The sequence below is a fragment of the Gracilinanus agilis genome, chromosome 2 (assembly GCF_016433145.1).
Source record: "Gracilinanus agilis isolate LMUSP501 chromosome 2, AgileGrace, whole genome shotgun sequence".
Classification (NCBI taxonomy): Eukaryota; Metazoa; Chordata; class Mammalia; order Didelphimorphia; family Didelphidae; genus Gracilinanus; species Gracilinanus agilis.
In genome coordinates, this window is record NC_058131.1 from 593,635,679 (window position 1) to 593,659,526 (window position 23,848).

Consider the following 23,848-nt stretch of genomic DNA (forward strand, 5'->3'; position numbering starts at 1 on the left):
TGAATATCATCTTACAGGGTAAAAAAAAATGATATCTTTAATGGAACAAGGGACTTTCAGACATTTATGACATAAAGATCAGAACTAAGTAGTTACTTTGAAATGAAAACACAAGAATTGAGATAAATGTATTCAATCAATTAGGAAAGGCTATATACTAACAAAGTACTAACATTATTATTATAAAGGGAGAAGAAACAAATATTACTGACAAGATCTCAATGTCTTCAAAATAAATATAAAAGAAATTATGGACAGGAAGAAGAATTTTGTTCTGAGGATTTTAAGAGGTAAAAGAAAAGGAAGGCTGACACATTTATATATTAGAGTATAATGGAAGAAAAAAAAAGGTAGGATTTATGCTCCATAATTTGGAAAAAGAGTTAAACATAAACACACGCGAATTTAATAAACTTAAACACTTAACAGAGTAAAAACATAAAAAACCAAAAACTCAACAAAGAAGCAAGTATGTGAGGAGAATTAAGACAGAGGATAATACTGGGGAGGTTAAAAGGAGGAAAACTAAGGGAGTACCCCCTCAATAGGAGGAGGCTGAATAAATTGTGTTATATGAATGTAATAGAATAATATTCCTACACTATAAGAAATGACCGAAGAGATTATTTTGGAGAATCCTAGGAAGTACAAGCTACTGTAGTGTGAAGTGAACAAGGCTAGAAGAATATGACAATGAAAGCAATGTTATAAAGAAAAATAATTTTGAAACACTTAAGAATTCTGACCAGCAACATATTTAGAGGATTGGACACAGTCACCGTATACATTTGTTTTGCTAAACTATTAATATTTATTTATTTTAAATATAGAATAAGTTTTATTTAATCAGCAAGAAAAAACAAAATAGTTATATCTGAGACCTTAAAGATTAATGACATTTCTCTCTTCTTTCATTTTGAACTTAAAAAACTTTTTTAGAAAGAGTATTTCCAAGTTCACAGGAGAACATAAGAATTTGCTATCAAACTATGGATCTCTATTTCCCATAGCTTGTTCTTTTGAAAACTACAAAATTCAAGGGCAGTTAGTGCCTCAGTGGATAGAGAACCAGGCCTTGGGACAAGAAGTCCTGGGTTCAAAACTTGCCTTAGACACTTCCTAGCTGTGTGACCCTGGGCAAATAACTTAACCCCCATTGCCTATCCCCTACTACTCTTCTGCCTTGGAACCAATACACAGCATGGATTCTAAGACAGAAGGTGAGGGTAAAAAAATTTTCTTAAGTATGTGATTCTACATGTTACTTTCAAAATTGTGCTATTTTATCTGTGGGTCTTCCTGTTCAACCTAACAATGTTTCCATAGCCATATCTCTCTCCCTCTCTCTCTGGGGGAGAAACACTACTTGCTGCCCTTTCCTACCAAAATGTTTCAGAAAAGTTCTGGTAATATTGCATAATACTAACTTCTTAGTATGACGTCGCCCCCAAAACTATAACTTAAAAAAATCCTGGATAAAATACTTCAAGAAATTACAAATGAAAATTGCTATGATACTGTCATACTACCATAGGTCCTTTAGAGGTATGGCTGATCCAGAGTACTTAAGTGTTTCAAAGTTTTGTTTCTTTTTAAACCCTTACTATTTATTGGCTCCAAGACAGAAGAGTGGTAAGGGTTAGGCAATGGGGGTTAAGTGACTTGCCCAGGGTCACACAGCTGAGAAGTGTCTGAGGCCAGATTTGAACCTAGGACCTCTGGTCTCTAGGCCTTGCTCTCAATCCACTGAGCTACCCAGCTCCCTCCTCAAAGTTATTATTCTTTACAACATTTTCATTGTCAAATTCTTCTCCTGGTTCTGTTCACTTCATTCTAAATTAACTCATACTTTCTAGGATTCTCTGAAATAATGTCAAATAATCTTTGGTCATTTCTTATGGTACAGTCATATTATATTCAAACAGCACATTTCATTCAGCATCCCCCAACCTCCTTAGGTTCCCTCCTGTCCCCTCCTCTCCTTTTCTTTTTCCCTCTCTAGTATTATCCTCCATCCTAACCTTCCTTACCTGATTCTCTGTTGAATATTTCTAAACCAAATTTGTGTGTGTGTGTGTATAAATTCTTCTTGTTCTGCTCACATTGTGCTGTTTCAGTTCATGCCACCCAGGATTCTCTGAAAATATCTGTCACCATTTCCATGGTAGATTTTTCTAGACATGTGTTTTTATTTCAAAGTTCCTATTCAGCTGTTATCTATTTTGCCACAAATTCTTGAAAACCCTCTATCTTTCAAGAGGGGTATTTTATAAGAGTATATTTACTCAGCTTTGTAGGTTGTTATATTTGGTTGTATGCCTATATAGTTTGTTTTTGGGAATACTATTATTTCGAGATCTCTTATCATTTATTAAAAAACTGCCTAGTATTTTGTAATACTGACTGGTCCTTAAACTGCTTCTTTCTAGATGCCTAAAGTATTTTTTCTTTGTTTCAGAAACTCTGGATTTGGGCTGTGACATCCCAACTTTTCTTTTGGGAGTTTCTTTCAGAAGTGATCAGTGAATTCTATCTCATTTTGTCCTGTTTCTTTTTGTTTTTAACTTCTGTGCTTTATTTTTACATTACAATTAACAAAACAAGTAAGCAAAAATTAAGAATACAATGACATTAGTGGGGTTTTTCTTTGTGATGTTTCTTTTAGGAAGTTACTAGTACCTTTATTTTTCATATCTTCTAGTTCTAATGGATCTGGACAATTTTCATTCATTGTTTAAGTATATTATTGAGGCCATATTTTTTAAAATCATAGTTTTGAGGGATGTCAATGATTCTCTCCTTGAGCTATTTTTCAGGTTAGTTGTTTTTTTTAACTCAGTTCTTACATTTTCTTGTATTCTTTTTTTGTCCTGATAAATCTCTTGTCTTATGGAATCACTGATTACTGTTTGGCTTATTCTGGTTTTCAGGGAGTTTGTTACTTGAAAAATGTTTACTATTTTCTGGTCTAGGATATCTATTCCCCTTCTAATTTTTTTCCTAAAAAGTATTATTTTGTATTCTACCTCTTGCTTCATTTCTCCTAAGGAAGAAAAATAAGTACATATTTGGTAATAAGTACATATTCATACAGTACTTTTGGAAAATATTTTTTTCCCTTTTGAGTCTCTTTTTGCAGTTGTTAGTTAGTATAGGGTTACTCTTTATCTGCAGATTTACATTAATTATAGATATTGTAAGTGTTTAGTCAATTTGCTCTTCTCTCCACTTTACTCTCTCAACTGGGGCTTTATGACAGGTCTAGATCCTCCTCCTCCACTGGGTTTTTGGATGGAATGGTCAACTCTGGTGGGCTTGACCTGGGTCACTTTGCATCCTTCACTGACCTTCCCCTCCTAGAGTTAGCTACGTCCCCTATCTTTGATGTTCCATATATTGCATCTTCAGGACCTTCTCTAGTGTCTCAGGAGAGAATATTGGAAACCCAAAATGGCCTAGAAGTGTCAATGTCTGAGCACTACCACACTTTGTTGGTTTTTATTCATTGCAAGAGTTCTGTCCATGATTCCCAAGGTCCAAACTCTAGGATTTTCTCAGGGAAACCTTCTGATCTTGATTCCTCTGGACATGTGCCTTATAGGCTATATGTGTCATTAGCCAATCTCTGATTACACTCTGATTATACTCATAACCCTAACTGGTATTGGCTTTGCTTGCAGGCCTCTTCCTAATGTCCTTGTTCTTCTGACTTGACTTTCTGAGAAGTTCTAGTGTAGAAATAATTCACTCACTATAGTTTCACAATGGATTTATTGATCATTATTAATACTTCAGGGTTTTCCTGGAGTAGACGTTGAGATCTAGACACTCTGCCACACTTTTAGGGTGCAATTATATGTGCTTCAGGTTCAATTATGCATATTTGTTTTCTTGCCTTTTGGTTTTAATTAGAGTGATGAAAGTAATAATAATGTCAAATAAGGGAGTCATCAAAACAGTTTTAAATGTACATAAGAAACAAAAAAATTCAGAAGTAAATACTAATAAGTTGAACAGTTTTGAAAGGTAAAATTTATTATATACTTTGTTAAAAAGCAAGCAGTATGGAATAGAATTTTGTACCTTCAAGTTCTGCTACATACATGGAACTAGATTTTTTCTTAGAGCACATTAAGTTTAACATTTTTTAAAAAGCAAGTTTTTAAAAAAGAAAATGTAGGTTTTAAGTTCTTTCAACATTTCTAATAATAAAAATGCTATTTTATAAGTAGTTCCAAGAAACTTCAAGTACAAATTTATCAACCAGCTAAACCTCAAATGATTTATACTATAAAAATAGGTTAAAATTTAACATCTTATAGCTAAGGCAAAGACAAAGAAAGAAGCTAACTCTTGCCTGAAATTAGAGGAAAAATTCTATTAGGGTTCAAAAATAAAAACCAAAGCTTACTAACTAAATGATGCTATTAAGTGACTGAATTTGAAATCCTTGAGATAATTCTACTTTTCATGTGAGATAATATATCTTGGTAACTAAGCAATGTGTTTTTTTCCCTTATGATAATGAAATGGTCCTAGTTTCTTATAGCAACAACAAATAAGCATTTTGTGGTTCTTATATGAAGAAATCAACTGATAACAAAAGCTACAGGAGTACAGAGCTAGTAAATTATAAATCATTCATAATTATATGTATAATTGGTAATTATATATATAATAGTAAATTATAAATAATTTCCACTACTGCTACACAGTATTTTTGAGGACCATGAACTGGGACATAAAAATAAGAAAACACATTACATATTGCAAAAGCCATGAGTTTTCCAGAGAAATAGAAACAATTTGAATCCTATTGCAACAGAAATCTCATTACAATAAAAATATTTCAAAAACTTAACCACTGATAGATAGATACACTTCAAGGAATGTTCTGTAAAATTAAAACATAGTACAACCACATAAACTGAATACCTTTTAATTTATAAAGGCAACAATTTGACCTTTATGTCAAACTAGGATTACTACTGCTATTTACTGGTCTACAAGGTACCTCTTATTGGAACTAAAATAGGAATAAGTTCCCAAAACTGTCAAATCAACATTTCCTATTTTTGCAAAACTTACTTTGAAACCCTTGCAGCATAACAAAGATAAGAATCCACTATTATCTCTCTAGTTCATTCATGCTCTTTTCTCAAGGAGTTGAGGGTCTTAGTTACATTTCTTCCTTTCCACATTAACTCTTTTTTTTTTTTTTTTTTTTTTTTTTTTTTTTTAATTTTTTAAACCCTTAACTTTTGTGTATTGACTTATAGGTGGAAGAGTGGTAAGGGTAGGCAATGGGGGTCAAGTGACTTGCCCAGGGTCACACAGCCGGGAAGTGTCTGAGGCCGGATCTGAACCTAGGACCTCCCGTCTCTAGGCCCGGCTCTCAATCCACTGAGCTACCCAGCTGCCCCCTCCACATTAACTCTTGCTTTCATGATGGTGATTTTATTAATACATGTTAAATGTCCCTTTGATTACCATGACCTCTCACAACCTAAGTTTTTATTCTTGCTTATCTATCAAAGGGATGGCATATCACCATTCTACTAGTTCCATAATCTTGAACTCTGGAATATCTCTTTCAGATCAAAATTTCCTATGTTTCCATTTCACTTTCTACCTCCATTTATTTGGTTTCTCAGTCTCTATTCCATACTACTGAATGCCACTGCTAGAAGTCAAAAAATAATAGACTGCTTAGCAGGTGGGACAAGAATGAATATTTACTTGTTACTTTGGATCTCTTTCTCTTTAATATTATCTCTAAACTGATAAATCTCATTATTATATGTGTCAGTACATAATTTAGACCCTCTCCAAATTTTTGTCTCACAGATTACCCAAAACCTACTGACATCTCTATAAAGATGTACCACTGACTTCTCAAACAATGTCTATAACTAATTATCTACGCCTCTAAACTGGCCTTTTGCAAGCTTCCTTATTTCTGATGAGGGCACCACTTTGCAGTCAACAAGGTTTGTAATCATATAACATCCTTGACTCTTTTCTCCTCAACACATCTTCCCCCTAATCCTACCTCCAAATCACCTCCTGCATCTGTCCTTTTTTCTCCATTAAAAAGGCTACTACTCCTATTAAGGCCTGAACTAATATAATAGTCTCTTAATTGGCCATCTAGTCTCTCCTTTTCTTAACCTATCCTACACATGTATTATATGTTTCAACCATATTTTACAAAACTGTTCCTTTCAGGATTATATACATATAAGCTATCTTGCCTCCTTTCTCTTCATGCAACTTCCAGTTTATTTCCTATATATACTCCTGGCCTCCATAAAGCCTTATCCTCCTCAAATGAATTGATAAGATATATCTCTGCACATATGTACACATATATGTTAAATACACACACAAAAGGGTCCTCTGGTCCATAGAAGACACATTCCAAGACCCACTATGGATTACCAAAAGGACAAATATAAGCTAACACCTGCTGACTACATATATGTACATACATATACATATATGACTATATATGTATATGAACATATACATATATATAGTCCTCCCCATTCCTGCCTCTAGACTCAGTGCTCCAGAAGCCTCCCAACTCTTCCCCGCCCCCCTCAAAAATAAATAAATAAATGAAAGGGAAAAGGAAAACCAAGAAGAATATCCCCAGGGAAGAACTGAGGAGCACTTCACAGCTGACACTAGGTAACTGAAACCCCCAATGATCAATGTAACTGAAACCACAGGTGGGCCTCCTGCACTTTGTAGATGACCACAAATAACTGAAAACAAGGATATATGTGTGTGTGTATCTATCCGTGTGTGTGTATGAGGGTGATGGCAAACATATCCTACCCCTAATAAAATGTAGGATCTCAGGAGGGAGATACTGTTTTCATCCTTTGTCTTTGTTATCACTAGTGCCTTACTAAACTTACTAAATATATTTAGCTGAATTGAGTCTAGCATGCTATAGTCACTGAATTCCTGTTTACCAAATAATATTTATTTGGTTCTCCACTTTTTATTAGTTCTCCATGATCTTAAAATCATAGGAGATGCACAATAGCAAAGTCAGAACAGCTGAAGCAAACAAAGAAAAAAAAGAACACGGAGAATCATGGTCTGAACTATGCACTTTTAGGAATTTGAAACTTATAAAAAAACAGAGTTCAGAGCTAGTCAGTAGAAAGATCTTCTGGACTTACCTTCGCTGGCATTTTCTTTCAGCTGTTCCTCATATTCTTGCATTGCTGACACACAGCTGTTGTGAATCAGTTCTCCCAATCGCTTCAAATCTGCTACAGACTTATCTACCAGCTCTGCATCCCGAGCAATGCACTCCAGACTGTGGAGTAACAAATTTAAGCCTCTTCAGGTAATGTTCTCCCTTGTGTGATATTGAACAGAAATCTCTAGCACCACTCCCCTTCTCACCTGCTCTTGTAAGAGAATTTTTTCACTTCTCTTTTCCTCATTCTTATCACAAAGTATAAAATGTTCAAATTAGCACTTAGAATAGCTCAGATATAGAATGGAGGAACAGCTCAAAATTTTTTCACACTCTTAAATTAATCCAGATTGCATGATAATTGGTGCCACTATTATACACTGCATGGGATGAACATGCATTAATTAGTACTCTGTACCCTGAAATATCCCTATACTATCCATGGAGGAATACTCACATTGATGAATTCCATTGGCATGTGATAGTTCTTTAAACTATGAGTGTCATTTATAGTCACAGAATCTCACAGTCAAAAGGGACTTCAGAAGTCATTTAATCTGACCACCAGAAACAAAGAGCCCCTCCATATCCTCCTTGACAGCTGGTTTTCTAACTTCTTTCTTAAGACTTCCAATTGGTAAGGGAACTATTACCTCCCAAGATAGCCCATTCCACCCTGAAAAGCTATAACCACCTTCATTCTGGATACAAGGACTCTGTTAATAAATGTAGAATACATCTGAATTAGCTTTTTTGGTTTCCATGTCACAGAGTTGATTGATGTAATGTAGCTTTCAATCCACTAAAACTCACAGATATTTCAAAGATACCCTTGTCTAGTCATGTCTTCTCTTTCTTGTACTTCTGAAATTTGTTGTTTTTTTAACCCAAATATGAAGCTTTATATTTATTTCTATTAAATTTAATCTTATTAGGATGTAACTTTCATTTCTTATAATATTTCTAGAAGCTAAGTACTGAGTTATTTCCATTATGTGTTTTGTTTATCCCTAAAACAAAAATATGTTTAAAGTAAAGAATTTTATCAAGTGCCCCCAAACTGGCTTCTACCTAGTATTTTCCATACAGTAGCTTTTTAGTGAATGTTACTGACTTCTGCTAGCATAACTCAACCACACATTTCAATATCAAACTCCCTTTGGTGAGTTTCTCCTAGAGCCTTCATTTCGTGAAAAGGCCCAAGCCAGTCTATCTGTACTCCCCATCCCCTTACATCTCTGATCCTGACTTTATGGACTTCAAAATCATGCCTCTGCTACTGTCTCATCCTAGAACTTCACTTAGGCCCTGGGGTCTTTTTCTTCTTCTTCTTTTTTTTTTTTAAACTCTGACCTTCCATATTGTGTATTGGTTCTAAGGCAGAAGAGTGGCAATGGGGGTCAAGTGACTTGCCCAGGGTCACACAGCTAGGATGTATCTGAGGCCAGATTTGAACTCAGGACCTCCTGTCTCCAGACCTGGAGTCTCTATCCACTGAGCCACCCAGCTGCCCCCATCCCTAGGGTCTTCTTGCCCTGAAACATCCTATTACCTATGTAGCTTTCTCCTCATGTAATATCCCTCTGCATGTCTCTCCCATTAATGAGTTATTCCTGGAATCTTCATCTTTTGAAGGGACCCCAGTCAGCCTGCCTTCACTCCCCTCCCAGCTAGTTCCTAACTTTCCAGACTTGAAAACCATACCCCTACGCCAAGTACCTTCATTCCCACACTACTGTAACCCAAATTCCCACATTTTTCAACTTCCTGTGTGTTTTCAGAATATAAGTTCCTTGAGTCAGGGATTGTCTTTCTTTTTGCTTATATTTGTATCTCTAGTGCTTAGAGCACATTTTCAGGCATATAGTAAGCAATTACAAATACTTGTTTCTTTCCTTCTTTTATGAACATCAAAGAGCTACATAATATGGTCTTTCTATACTAGGCAGCTGACATTCTCTATTTCAGTGAGATTCCAGATTCCACTGTGACCCAGATCTAAAAGTATATTTGACCTTTCCTATAGTCATCCAGGGAGATGTATTGCCTGGCACAAACTGACATTTTAAATTATTAATCCAACTAATTCTAGGGTCCAACAGGTTCACAGCATTCATATGTGGATAAATACACTATCCCTTACTCATCAAAAAATCAAACAAAACTAACTCCACTCATTATTAAAACCAGCCAGCAATCTTAGCTTAAAACATCAGAAAATTGCAAGGTTTTAAAAATAGTCCCACTGTCAAAATGTATCCTAGTCTATACAAATACTGACTTACAAGTTATGATTGTTAGGCTCTACTCCTAAACCTAGAACTTTGAGCTTAGGCAATTTTATGCAATATATTTCACTATGTATTTCAGTAGACTTGTCTGTAAGTGATAGCTAATGATTCTTGCTTCTGAAAGGTCAATACCCCTTCTCCAAAGGAAAAGCGACACAAGGTCTTAAATTAAATTTCCATACACTACAGCAGATGTTTATCAGTAGTAACAGGAATCAAGACAATTTCCCTTAAGTCAGTAATATACCTCAAATACTCAAAAGATATATAACTCATAGATTTGGAAGTTCTATTATGCCCACCTGTGTGACTCCATCCATGTAATCCTATAAGTGTATCACAGGGAGTCCATCCAACATAAGTTTGTTATGTACTATACTGAATAAAAAAAAGTCTGCAAATGTCAGACTGAAACACAACTTCTTCTATACTTTGCTGCATGCCAAATTCAAACTGAATAGCTGTATATTCTCAGAAGTATTACAGATTTGTTACAGTAACAAACCAACAGTTTTTCACTTTGAAATGGTTCCAAATCTAATGATTTGAATGTAAATCTTATCCAGTACTATTTAAAGAAGGATAAGTGATTCCATCACTGCTGTATACAGAGTAACAGAAGAGTATTTTACTTTAGTAAATAAGCCTGCATGACTGGTTAAACTGTGGAAATCTATGACTGAACTTACCGTTCAAGGGGAAGCCCAAATTTCTTATATGCTTTGATGAATCTAAGAAGGAAAACAGTAAAGATACATAAGGAAGAACTATATTAAAATTACGTAACAATCTAATATTTGGAAACGCACTTTCAAGTGTTTCCTCACTTCGCTCTGAGTAACATGGAACATCATGCAAATACCTCCAGTCTTTCATGTAAATTCCATTCTATGAGTTATGGAATTGTCAAACACAGCTACATTTATGCCAGTTATTCTAATCTCAGTTTCTATTTTCTTCAGACTGTGCAGACAAGAAATATGAAGCTAGGAACAAAGGTGGTTTGAAAGTTAGAAAGACTTAGTTTTGAAAAGACTTTGGCCCTGGCAACAGATTGTGTCTGCTACTGTGATATTGGAAATTTGGGGGTCTTAATATTGAGGTCTCTGATATAAACTCCTGTGAATGTTTAGAGGACTTGAAAACTACATTTCCCATGATTCCTCTTTCGTAATACTGGTAGGCAGGAAGTGTGATTACGTAGACAGAGGTATAAAGTCTCAGAACTTAATTGGGACACTCTCTTTCCTGCTGAACAAACCAGGTGGGCAGAGGTAATGGCGGGGCATTTGAATTAGATCTTAGCAGGCACGCGGTTCTTTTTAATTATTAACATGGCTGTTAATAAAACCCTAATATCTTTAATAATATCCATCTATATCAATTTTATTTGTTACACTACCTAAGGACCAATCTAGCTAAATATAGACCTAGTAATGTAGGTCAAGTTGATCAAATGAAATGCTAATAGGAACATGGAGAAGCAGGCCTAATGTTATATTACTAGAGCAGTTTTGAATTGGCTTTTCAGAAAACAAAATGGAAATACATATTAAGAGCTGTTAAGCTGTTCCCCTTCATTGACCTAGAGATACCATTAATAGGATTAGGCACAGGGGCATTATGAAGAAGGTTAAAAGCTGTATATGGCCAGGGACAGCAAGAATATTTTGGTGGGGATCCCAGGGAGTGCTAGACAAGAGCAAGGCAAACACAGGTCCTGCACATGGAGGCAGCTAGTACACAAGTCCCTTGCTCCTCGGAAGCATCAGGACTTCTTAGTAATTTCATGAACCCCCTGCTCAGGATCAAAGAAAAACTCTTCACCTGGAACATCTTGAAAACAATTGCCCTAGATCGAATGCTGTCCTTGTGTCTGAGGGACAGTTATTACCAGCCAGTATTTGGCAGACAAGTACAAAGTGAATGCTCCTATGCTTCAAAGTTTTATCAACTATTGTTTACTGTTTTTTATTTACACAACAATGTTGACATTTCAACCAGGCAATGAGAACCTTCTACACATCCTGAAAGAAAAATGGTGGAAGTATATCTTCTTGGGCCTAGCTGATGTGGAGGCTAATTATATGATTGTCAAAGCTTACCAGTTCACTACTCTTAAGAGTGTCCAGCTTTTGGACTGTTTTGGGATTCCTGTTTTGATGGCCCTTTCATGGTTTATTCTTCATGCAAGATACAGAGTGATCCATGTTGTTGCTGTGACCATCTGCCTTTTTGGAGTAGGAACAATGGTTGGTGCTGACATACTAGCTGGGAGAGATAACAATTCAGGAAGTGATGTGTTTGATTGGTGATGTCTTAGTTCTACTTGGAGCTTCTCTCTATGCCATTTCTAATGTCTGTGAGGAGTACATTGTGAAAAAGCTGGCCCAAGTAGAGTTTCTAGGAATGGTCGGCTTATTTGGGACATTTATCAGTGGTCTCCAGCTGATTCTTGTAGAATATCAAGAAAGCTGCAAGAGTTACCTCAGTCAACTTGGGCATCCTGACTGCTGATCTCTACAGTCTTTTCTTTGGACTCTTTCTTTTTGTATATAAATTTTCAGGGCTCTACATCTCTCCTTCAATGTCATCATGGTGGGCTTCATCTTATCTTGTTCTACTCCTACATGAAATGCAGAACCATCTGAAAGCAATGTGTTTCAACTGACTAGCTATGGGTTTAATCTGGGGCTAGAGATCAAGATCATTCAGGAACAGAACCCTGCACCAGTGTAGTCAAAGAAGCTGTGGTACAAATGGACTGTAGTTAACCATCAAATAAACTGGGTGTCACCATCCTGTTATAAAGTGGAACTCACTCATTGTGAAGCAACACTCTAAAATATTGGTGAATTTGTCAAAATGTAAACATTGTGTCAATGTCTACTTGGCAATATTGTATAGAATTGTATAATATAAAACATTTTCTAAAAAAAAAAAAAAAAGAAATCACTACTATTATATGGTAGAAGTGAGTGTTTAGAACATGACTGAATATGCATAATGACCAAACCCATCAGTGTCAAGATTGTAGATGGTAAGGCATCAAGTAGGAGAGAGCTGATATAAGTCTGGAAATGAAGAATAAAGGATGTTTATGGAAGTGACTGAGAAACAAGCTGGAAGTTAGAGATTAACATTGGAGTTGAAGTCAGGGGCTGGTCTAGTAGTCTAGTTTCTCTCATCCAGGTACTTCTTATATGTTTCTTGGAAGAAGAAGATCTATTCTGAGGATAGAGTGATCTAGGACCCATAAGTAAGGGCAGTTAAATGAATGCACTTGATTGGAAAGTGTAATAAATGAAATAGCTGACAGATACTGCCTATACCATTTACTAAACTAGACACTTCATTGAATTCAGAAAAGCTTGTCTCTTTTATAGTTGTAAAAAAAAATTAATTTTTTTTTTAATTAAGGGGATAGCTAAGTGACTCAGTGGACTAAAAGCCAAGCCTAGAGATGGGAGGTCCTAGGTTCAAATTTGGCCTCAGACACTTCCTAGCTGCCTGACCTTGGGCAAGTCACTTAGCCCCCATTGCCTAGTCCTCACCACTCTTCTGTCTTAGAAGTTTTCTAAGACAGAAGGTAAGGGTTTTAAAAAATTGGTTAAGAAGTGTTATCAAATACTTACAATGTGCTATAAGTTTTTTTTTATTTATAAAGGATGTATATATACTATTAGTTACAATTATCAGAAAACTATAAACAAACCCAATATACAAAAACTCTGTTTAAAATAAACAAATTAAGGGAGCAAGCCCTTACAATACAGAATAATTCTTCTCTTCACAAAATAATTTATTGTTGGATTCCTTTAAGATAGCATGGTTCCCTACTACATTTAAAATATAATACAATTTCCAAAAATTTTCTTTTTGCTCTCCCTTCCCCTCCCTAAGAATACATCCACTTTATAAAGTGAGGTATACTTCAATAGCAGTAATATTTATGTAACAAGAGAAATCAGAATTGGAGATGATTTGAGAGAAATTATTTTTAATATTTTGAGTTATGGAAATTGGTTTTTCACTTAGTTTTAAAATTTCCCTAAAATTTAAATTATAAAAATGATGTCTCAATTACAATATCCCATTAAAACTTCTTCATAATCATAAAAAAAAGCCATGTATGTATGAAAATATTCATGGAAGTTTGGTTTGTAATAACAAAACAACTAGAAATAACACAAATGTAATGATTGGGAGAAATGGCTGAATAAATTGAGATATTTGAAAGTAATGAATTATATTATTAGAAAAGGGGTGTAGGTGGGACCATTCATGCACAACTGATCAAATCCAGAGCAGTGAGTAAAGGGAGGGTGTCTGAGCTATGGGAATGTGAAGAGACTAGGATTCCTCTGAAGTCATAAAACTGGATCACTGAAGTACATGAGGAGGAAAGGAGGACTGGAGGCACTGAAAGGGAGAGGAGAATAAGCTCCATTTTGGACATTCTGGGTTTGAGATGTCCATGGGGCACTGAGGTAGAAATGTCATGGGGACAGTGATATAGCAATGAAGCTCAGGAGACAATAAGGGCTAGATATATAAATCTGGAAGTCATATGCACAGATAATTAAACCAAGAGGTATTAATAACTAAAATGGAAAGTCTGGGGAAAGAAGAGAAAATAGCCTAGGAGACAGGTGTAGGATTGAACCATACTTGGGGATGAGCCACAGATGAAGGGACAGTCAGGAAGAAAAAGAAACAGAAAAAAGCAGTGTAATGAAAACCAAGGAGAGAATATAAGGTGGCCCAATAGTGTCAAAAGCTACAAAAAGATCACCCAGAATGAGGACCAAGAAAATGCCAGTGGATTCAGCAATTAAGAAATCATTGCTAAACTTGTAAAAAGAAATTTTAATCAAGGGATGGGGTAAGAAGCTAGATTGTTAATGAGTAAAGAGTAGTAAGCAGGAGGTGAGGAATTATAAACAATTAATATAAATTACTTTGGTTTGGTTTTTCCCTGTGTGTAGGATTAGGGGAGAAGAAAAAGGAGGATTTGTTCTTGTTTTATTATATTTGCCTATGAAACAAAGGCATGTGGAGTCAAAGTTTACTTGACCTTTTAAAGAGTGGTAGAAACCTAGATATCTTTGTAGACAGGAAAAAAAAACCAGAATAGAAAAATTGGTCTTTTTTAGTAGCAGTCAAAAACAAAGAAGGACTTAATGGGAGGTATGGGGGGCGGAGGGAGGTATAGTTTAGGAGTAGAAATTGATAAGACATAACAATAACAGGACATAGGGATTAGCAATGTTAGAAGACAGTATTCAGTTAAGGTTACTTAAGGACCAAATTACAAAGGGAAGAAAATGAGATGAACTCCAAAACCAGAATGGAGTGAAGTGTTTAGAAGTTATAAGAACAAGAATAGGTTTAAGATAAATATAGTAGAGAAAAAGATAGAAAGATAGGAAGTTAACACAACTAACAGCTTTACCTTTATTGTAGTCACTAGAATACATACAGTATTTCTCCTTTATATATATACTCTCCTTTATATATAATACTAATTATTTTAATTTATTTTATAATACTAATTATTTTAATTTAATTAATTTTAATTATAATACTAATTATTTTAATTTAATTTAATTAATAATACTAATTATTTTAATAGTAGAGATGGCCAGTTAATATTTTTTTTTTGTTCAAGTTGAATAATGTTGGGGGTAAACAAAAGATAAGGAGTAGCAAGTTGGGCAAGAAGTAAAATCATTAGGAATCAGAAGACTTAAGAATCTAGGAATTACAGAAGGGTCTCTGTTCCCACTCTTCCTTTTGGGATATTAGAATCCACTCCCAAAGCCATGATTTTAATCACTCAAGATAAATTAGTGTTTGCAGACTAGCTGCATTCATATGTTATCAGTTTATTCAAAGTAGTGCATGTTTTAAAACAANAATTTTAATTATAATACTAATTATTTTAATTTAATTTAATTAATAATACTAATTATTTTAATAGTAGAGATGGCCAGTTAATATTTTTTTTTTGTTCAAGTTGAATAATGTTGGGGGTAAACAAAAGATAAGGAGTAGCAAGTTGGGCAAGAAGTAAAATCATTAGGAATCAGAAGACTTAAGAATCTAGGAATTACAGAAGGGTCTCTGTTCCCACTCTTCCTTTTGGGATATTAGAATCCACTCCCAAAGCCATGATTTTAATCACTCAAGATAAATTAGTGTTTGCAGACTAGCTGCATTCATATGTTATCAGTTTATTCAAAGTAGTGCATGTTTTAAAACAAGTATGGTTTGAAGCCTCTTACTAACCTTCGAATCTCAGCATCTGTAAATCCTTCTACAAGGTCTTTTCTGACACTCCGAGGACGTCCTCTGCGCTTGGGTCTCTTGTCATCATCAGAATCATCTGTCTCACTCTCTGAACCAGAAGACCTCTGGGCCCTTCTTTTGGATTCAATATCTGAGTCACTATCATTAGCCTGAGCCTGAAAAAAGCCAGAAGCAGATTGAGGGTATATCAAGTGCCAAAACCTATTATTCAGCTGTGACTTTTTTTTTTTAAATCCTTACCTTCCATCTTAGAATCAATACTATATTGGTTCTAAGGTAGTAAGGGCTAGGCAGTTGGGTTAAGTGACTTGCCCAGGGTCAGGTAGGAAGTATCTGAGGCCGGATTTGAACCCAGGACCTCCCTTCTCTAGAACTGACTCTCAATCCACTGAGCACCACACCCCCATGTCTGCCCCCCCCAGCTGTGATTCTAAAGAACTCAGTTTGGCCTTTATTTCTGCCACTGAGGAGATATGTGGACTTGGACTTTATTTCTTTTAGCATCATTCTCCTGATCTGTATAATGAAGCTACAATAGTACCCACCTTGCTAACTTCACAGGATTATTATGAGGAACAAATCAGAATATATGAGAAAGTATTTTATGAATTATGGCTATTTAAATATAAAGTGTTTAAGTGATATTAACAAAGCTTAAATTTGTAACTTTTTACCCATAATTATATGAATATTCTGTCCCTTTTTTCCACATATTTGTAATATGTGTGTGATAATCAATATGGATACACATACCTTTTTAGAGATCAACCCAACTGTTTACAAGTGGTAATAAGTAAAGCCATTTTGAGTCAATATAAGGAAAAACTTCCTAATGATTAGATCTATTCAAAAGTGAAATCAATTCCACCGATTCCTGTTCACTGCAGGTATTCAAACAGGACCTAAATGACCATAGGTTGGAAATGTTTTAGAAAAGCTTCTTGATCATATTTCTGGTTCAGTGATTCTGGAAGCCTTGACTACTACATCTGACTTCAGAAAACAACCATTGTCACAACTAGCAACTAATTCTACAATGGTTCTCCACCATTCTAATTTAAAGCCAAGTCTCAAGAGTTCTTTATACTTCATTTTATAGGTTTATCATCACAGGAATAAGCAATTTATATTTGAGAAGATAATAGACTCCTTTCACAATTTTTAAAGATCTTTATTGGACTTAACCAATTTGAGCAGAGCTATTTCCCTCATTCACAGATAAGCATGCTTATCTCCACTCTCACAAAAGCTAGAACTTTTAAATTTGTTTATCTTGTCTCTTTCCATTAAACTTCAAGTTCCCTAAGGTTAGACTCAAGGCTTTTATCTGCCTAACTATTCAAAATGCCAAGTAATACACTCTGCACATAAAGAACATTTAATAAATGTTGACTCCACATTGTCTTTGAGAATGAACTGAGATCTCCAATGCTGCCTACCACAGCCTCTCCTGAAGAGCAAATAGTTTTAAATCTTCAGTTATATGCAAAATATAGGGGCTCTGTCTTTAGCATTTCAATCTCTATCAATATTTATTTCATTATTATCTCAAATGGTCACAGTATGGGACTGAAACCCTTGTACATGCACAAGAAATCCCACCCCATTTGTCAGGTTCAACAGATTGCCCCCTTTATTATTCCCTCTCTATCTTTTATCTTTGATTTTTCCCTGGTCTACTGGCTACTTCCCTACTGGCTACAAGCATGCCTATGTCTCTTCCATCCTCACTGGATATGTCCATCTTCACTAGTTATCGTTCCTCATCTCTCCTCCAGGTAGTGGCTAAAATTCAACAATAGGTGCCTCCACTTCTTTTCTTCTCTCTTCTTAACTCTACACTTTGGCTTCTGATCTCATCATTCAACTGAAATTGCCCTCTCCAAAATCACTGCTGATCTCATAATCAACAAATCGAATGGACTTTTTCTCAATATTCATCTTTCTTGACCTCTCTGCAACCTTTGGCACGGTCCATAACCCTCCTTCTCCTTGATACTCTCATCTCTAAGTTTTCATGGCATTCCTCTGTTAAAGCTAATTCAAACTCTAGTCCTTAATTTTCATAAAGTTTATTAATACTTACTTGAATAAGAGAAGGCAGACAGAGAAGGAAGCCTATTTTAAACTGGGTGCTCTCTATGTGGCTCTCTCCACCACTATCCTTTCACTGCATGCCTGATCAAATTAAAAGAGTCCACTTCCTGGAACTCCCTCTTTTACCCTGGATCAATAATCTGATCCTTTCCGGCTCAGGTGCCTAGGTCACTCATGTGACACAGTGCACCCAGTACCAGGACACAGGTAGGATCCCAGTACGTGATCCTGGAAGGGGGTTCCCTTCACACACCAATCCTTCTCAGTCTCCTTCCTTGGAGGTCCAAGTCACATCATTAATCCTGGTGTTCACAGGACTCTTTATCATGTGCCCTCTTCTCTTCTCCTGGCATACCATTTTACTTGAAAATCTAATCAGATCTTATTGATTCAATTATCATCTCCATGGCAATTAAGTGGCACAGTAGACAGAGCACTGCCTTGTGCAGTCAAATCTGACTGTAGACACTTACTAGTTGTGTGATCTGAACAAGTCACTTAACCTCTGCTTGCCTTGGTTTCCTCAGTTGTAAAATAGGGATAAAATAAGGGTTGTTGTGTGGAACAAATGAGACAATAATTGCAAAGCACAGTGCTGGTTATATAGGGGTTTGCTATTATTATTGTTGCTGCTGATAATTCTCAGATCTACTTATCTAGCCCTAACCTCTCTCATAAAATTTCAGACTCCCATATCCTAGAGCTGATGAGACACCTCAAACTAGATGATATATAGTCTCTTAAACTCAACATTTCCTAAGCTAAACTGATTTTCTTTCTCCAAGATCTCCCCATCATCTTATCTTTCCTATCACTATGGAGGGCCCCACCATCCTTCCAAGTCACCCAGACTTTCACTTAGCTGTCATCCTTGATTCCTTACTCTTATCCCTCCATATGTAATCTGTCGCCAAGTATTTTGTCAGTGTTACCTTTTATTTTTAAAACCCTTACCTCCCATCCTAGGATACTGATTATTGGTTCCAAGACAGAAGGAGTAGTAAGGACTGAGTAATGGGGGTTAAATGACTTATCCAGGGTCACAGAGCTAGGAAGTATTTGAGGCCAAATTTAAATCCAGGAAGTCTCATCCCTGGGCCTGGCTCTCTATCCACTGAGCCACCCAGATGTGCCCTAGTGTTTTCTTTTTAACATCTCTCCCATATATTCTCTTCTGCTGACAGGACACTGCCAAGCCCCCATGCAGGCCCTTCTCACCTCACGCTTAGACACAGCCTTCTAGTTGGTTTCCAAGACTCAAGCTTTTTCCCAACAGCCCATTCTCCCTTCACTAAACTCTCAAAATGACCTTCCTAAAGCTCAGGGCTCACCCTGTCACCCCCCAGTCCTACCCATCACCTCCAGGGGCAAACAGAAACTCCTAAGACTCAAGCCTCCTTGCAGTTCTTTGAACAAGACACTTCCTTGACTAGTTCCATGTGTTTTCACTGCCTGTCTGTCAGTGTGGGATGCTCACACTCTTTGCCACTGTTGCCCACCTTTCCTACCCAGGCTTCCTTCAAGTCTCCCCTAGGGCAGCCATGGGCTCAGCAGACAGAGAGCCAGGCCTGGAGACAGGACATCCTGGTTCAAATGTGGCCTCAAACCCTTTCTAGCTGTGTGAGCCTGGGCAAGCCACTTAAGCTCCACTGCCCAACCTTACCACTCTTCTGCCTTTGAACCAATACATAGTACTGATTCTAAGGTAAAGGTTTAAAAAAAAAAAGTCTTTTGTGATCCCCCTTAAAACTAGTATAAAATTAGTGTATTCCATCTGCTAATGATCTCTATTTATATATATATAGCTTTGTGCATATTATTTACAAATTGTTTCCTTCTTTGGAATGTGAGTTTCTTGAAAGCAAGGACTATCTTTTGCTTTTCTATGTATCCTCAATACTTTGCACAGTGCATAGCACAAAACAAGCCCTTACTAAAAATACTTGTTCACTGGACCTGGAAAATAAAGTTTCTATCTCCTGTTTTATTTATTGAAGTTATGTCCTCATTTATGAATTGAAAACACATCCTGGTCAACTATTTTGTTTTTTAAGCAGTTAGGTGGCACAGTGGCTAGAATGTTGGACTTGGGATTAGGAGGAACTAAATTCAAATCTGGCCTCAGGCACTTACTGCCTGTGTACCCCTGGGTAAGTCACACAACCTCAGCCTCAGTTTCCACATCTATAAAACAGGGACAATAATAGAACCTGCTTCACAAGGTTATTGTGAAAATCAAATGAGAAAATGAGTAAATTACTTTGCATACTTAAAGTATTATATAAATAATTGGTTTTTTCTCATTAAAGAATTGTTTTTTTAAATATGTGGCCTTTGATAATTCCAATTTTTCCCCAATAGATGAATAATATAGAAGAAAAAAAAAGATTCTTATCTCTGTACTAGTCTGAATGTTTACATGTCTGGTTTTTAGGACTTAATAAATATGGAAGACAATATCTAAAGGGACAAGATGAATAAATGAAATCAATGACCTCATCTCCAAAGAGCTTCATCACCACTGCCAAGTTCTATTCATAATCTTTAATTGCTTATCCTCTTATTCTCTTAATTACATCACTTATTCTCTATAGTCCTCCCTTTAAAAAAAAGGAATGTCTTATAGGTAAAAACATCTTAATCATCTATAAAGAAATAAATCCAAAGATTTTGCTTATAATTTGAACTAAAAACACAATATATATCAGCAAGAGTTCATATAGACAGTTTCTTCCTCCTAACTGATGGGATTCCATTCATCCCCAAATAATGTACCTTTTTTGTGGAGCTCCGAATCCGAGGTAGCATATAAATTTCTTCTAGCTCTTTCTGTCGTTCCTCCTCTTCTACTTTCTTCCTCTGATCCTCTGGAATAATCTCATCCCAGTCCTTATGTGATCGTTCTTCCAACTCAGTTTCTTCATCTTCCATGGTAGCAAAATTGGCCACCTTAAAAGAAATGATCCACCACTTTTAGAATAATAGCACCTCCCAATCTTAAAAGTCTCACAACATGTAATTTCCTTCAGTGACTTAAATTTGATTTTATATTTCTATCAAGATAAGATGTTACAGGGCTCAGAAAACTAGAAAGATAAGACCTTAAGATACCTTTATCCCTTAGGGAACAGTTCTGAGGTGACATTATCCCTTTAGGTCACTAAGCAAGAGTTTCCCCCACCACTGAAGAGCAAATAAAAAACTTACTTAGATCCTCTTTGGCCTTATGAGATTAAGTGCCATCTCCTCCTTACTCACCTCCATTTATTCACAAATATTATTTCCTTTGTTTCCATAACTTATAGTAGGATGTGAAAAGATTTTTAACTTAAAAAAAATCAGATGATGAGCTTTCTTTATGTTATCTTTATATAGAGTATTATCATTCATTTCCTTCTCTAAACCATCCCCTACTAGAACTTTTGAAAAGACAAATACAAAGGTCTTAGATGTTTTATACTTGAATCACTTCTATTTTTAGCAAAATAAGATGCCTGTTAGTAACTGGCAAATTTATAAAGGTTTTTAATTAAAATAAAATATTGATCTCCATTTATTAGTCCATAATAAATTGGCATTGATACATCTATAGATGTAATAATAAAATAAGGCTTGTCAAATTGTTTAGAGTGAAAAATTCAAAGCAACTATTGTTGCATCCTTTTTTTTAAAAAACCCTTACCTTCCATCTTAGAATCAATACTGTGTATCAGTTCCAAGGTAAAAGAGCAGTAAGGACTACATAATGGGGGGGGAGGGGGGGGTGTCAAGTGACTTGCCAAGGATCACATAGCTAGGAAGGGTCTGATGCCATCCCAGATAATTTAAAGTGAATTTTTTTCCATTTTGAACTTCAAAGATTCTACTCCAATAACAAAGCATGGCAACTTTTCTCCCCAATTTAGAACAAATGAGTTTCTTATCTAATAGGGATAATAGCACCAACCTCATAAGGTAGTTGTGAGGATTAAAGGAGATCTTTGTAAAGCATTTTACAAATCATAATGGACCAGACAAATGATAGCCATTACTATTAGTAATAATAGTAATATTACTTGACTGTTAACAGCATTATTATTAATAGTAATAGTAAATAATATTGATTTTTTCATAATAATAGCTTTCATGAAAAAAATTCTTCCAAAGTTTTCATGTTTTAAAAATTATATTTGAAAAGATATAAAGATTCAGGAAGTAGCATCACACTCCAGGAGTAGCATTTTCAACTTGGAAAACTAGAGGTTTGGAACAGAAGACACCCCAAAGTGGGTAATGTATCATAGAAAAGCCAAGGTGACAAAAACACATAAGGAATGATACTGATAAATCATGGATGAGCTAATTAAATTTGCAAAAAGGCTTTATTTTTCACTATCACAAAAGTCCTTATTTTATGCTTCACAAAATAACAAGAATGGAGATAAATATTCACACCTAAACCAAACTGTGATATTAAAGACATTTTGTTACAAAGAACTAGATGCTGACTCCATACCTTAAACTGCGACAGAAGTTCATCTGTTGCACTTGTTGACACTTCATTTTCTCTGGTTTCAGCCAATCGTAAAATTTCATCTATGTCCATTTCCTAACAGAGATCAAGAGCATGAAAAATATAATTTTTTTTCTAATTTATTTTTTATTTTTTTAAAACCCTTAACTTCTGTGTATTGTCTCCCAGGTGGAAGAGTGGTAAGGGTGGGCAATGGGGGTCAAATGACTTGCCCAGGGTCACACAGCTGGGAAGTGTCTGAGGCCAGATTTGAACCTAGGACCTCCCATCTCTAGGCCTGACTCTCAATCCACTGAGCTACCCAGCTGCCCCAAGAAATATAATTTAAAATAAGATTTTAAAATAGTACTCTTCAATAAAGTAATAAGTACTGATGCATTCATTAAAAAGAATGGATATACCTGGGCCAATTGCTACAAAAGTTTGTTCTCTAACTATCCCACTTCTTTTTATCTCTAAAACTTTCAAGACTAATAGATGTTGAAGAGAACTTGGAACCCAAGTTAAAACTCAGTATAAAGAATAAAAAATAAAACTAAACCTACTAGAATCAGTAGGCAAAAAGATATAATATCCATCACTATTCCTCAGATTGTTTCATTTAATTCTAAAGAAACTTGGACAAAAAATAAAGTGAAATTGGCTAGTTCCTCTAATATTTATTCTGAAATAATTTTTAACTAAAACTCACAATCTACTTCTAGAAAAGAAATTCATTAGAATTCTCAAAAACTGGAAAAATATATACATATGTGCCTTTACTTTTTTCCCCAATGTTTAATCACCTGAGGCTCTGACTCTTCCCCTTCCAGTTCTTTGAAGAGATCCTCTGCTCCAAATTTCAAAATAGCAGTCAGTTCTTCTTTGTTGAAAGGATTAGAACTGTAAGAGGAAAAAAGGTAGTTGTGATCCAAAATATTTGAAGTAGCTACCCTTTCCTAACAAATCCCCCAAGGAAAATATTCTATACTATCCTATCCAAGAAAAGTATGACATTTGCCTTTTTAGATACCTTATTCATCAATACAATGAGGGGTTGTTAAGGTAGTCTCGCTCTATAATATGACTAAAATAAAGACAAATATTTCTATGTTTTCCTCAATTACCTTGCTCATCAAGGAACATTTCTATAGGACTCTAAAGAAAGAAATTTCTCATACTTTTGGCCTTAAGAATCATTTACTCAGTTGGGTGCCAATCCCAAAGTTTCCTTCCAGTTGCCTGAGTGAAACCACATAACAAAGTAATCAAGCTTTTCTCAACCAAATTCACTCTGTATAATAAAATTTCCACATATATTATTAAACATAAATTCAAGCCAGCCCCTTTTTTATGCCCAAATAGTATGAAATTTCTAGATATTGAAATATCTCATTCAAATCAATATCCCTTCTTTCTGTAACAAAATAAAAATAA

At 35.5% G+C, this 23,848-nt stretch overlaps 1 protein-coding gene and 1 pseudogene across 1 annotated transcript in view; one reads left to right on the forward strand and one right to left on the reverse strand.

Moving 5' to 3' along the window:
* CHD2 (chromodomain helicase DNA binding protein 2) overlaps positions 1–23,848 on the reverse strand; it is a 133,997-nt gene that overhangs the window by 32,546 nt on the left and 77,603 nt on the right. Inside the window, exons 23-28 of the mRNA XM_044665431.1 lie at positions 23,218–23,314; positions 22,415–22,507; positions 20,695–20,868; positions 15,802–15,977; positions 10,200–10,241; positions 7,197–7,336 (exon numbers count right to left, since the gene is read on the reverse strand). Coding sequence (XP_044521366.1) covers positions 7,197–7,336; positions 10,200–10,241; positions 15,802–15,977; positions 20,695–20,868; positions 22,415–22,507; positions 23,218–23,314 — 722 coding nt within the window. The remainder of the gene's footprint in view (positions 1–7,196; positions 7,337–10,199; positions 10,242–15,801; positions 15,978–20,694; positions 20,869–22,414; positions 22,508–23,217; positions 23,315–23,848) is intronic.
* On the forward strand, positions 11,237–12,249 carry LOC123238087 (annotated as a pseudogene).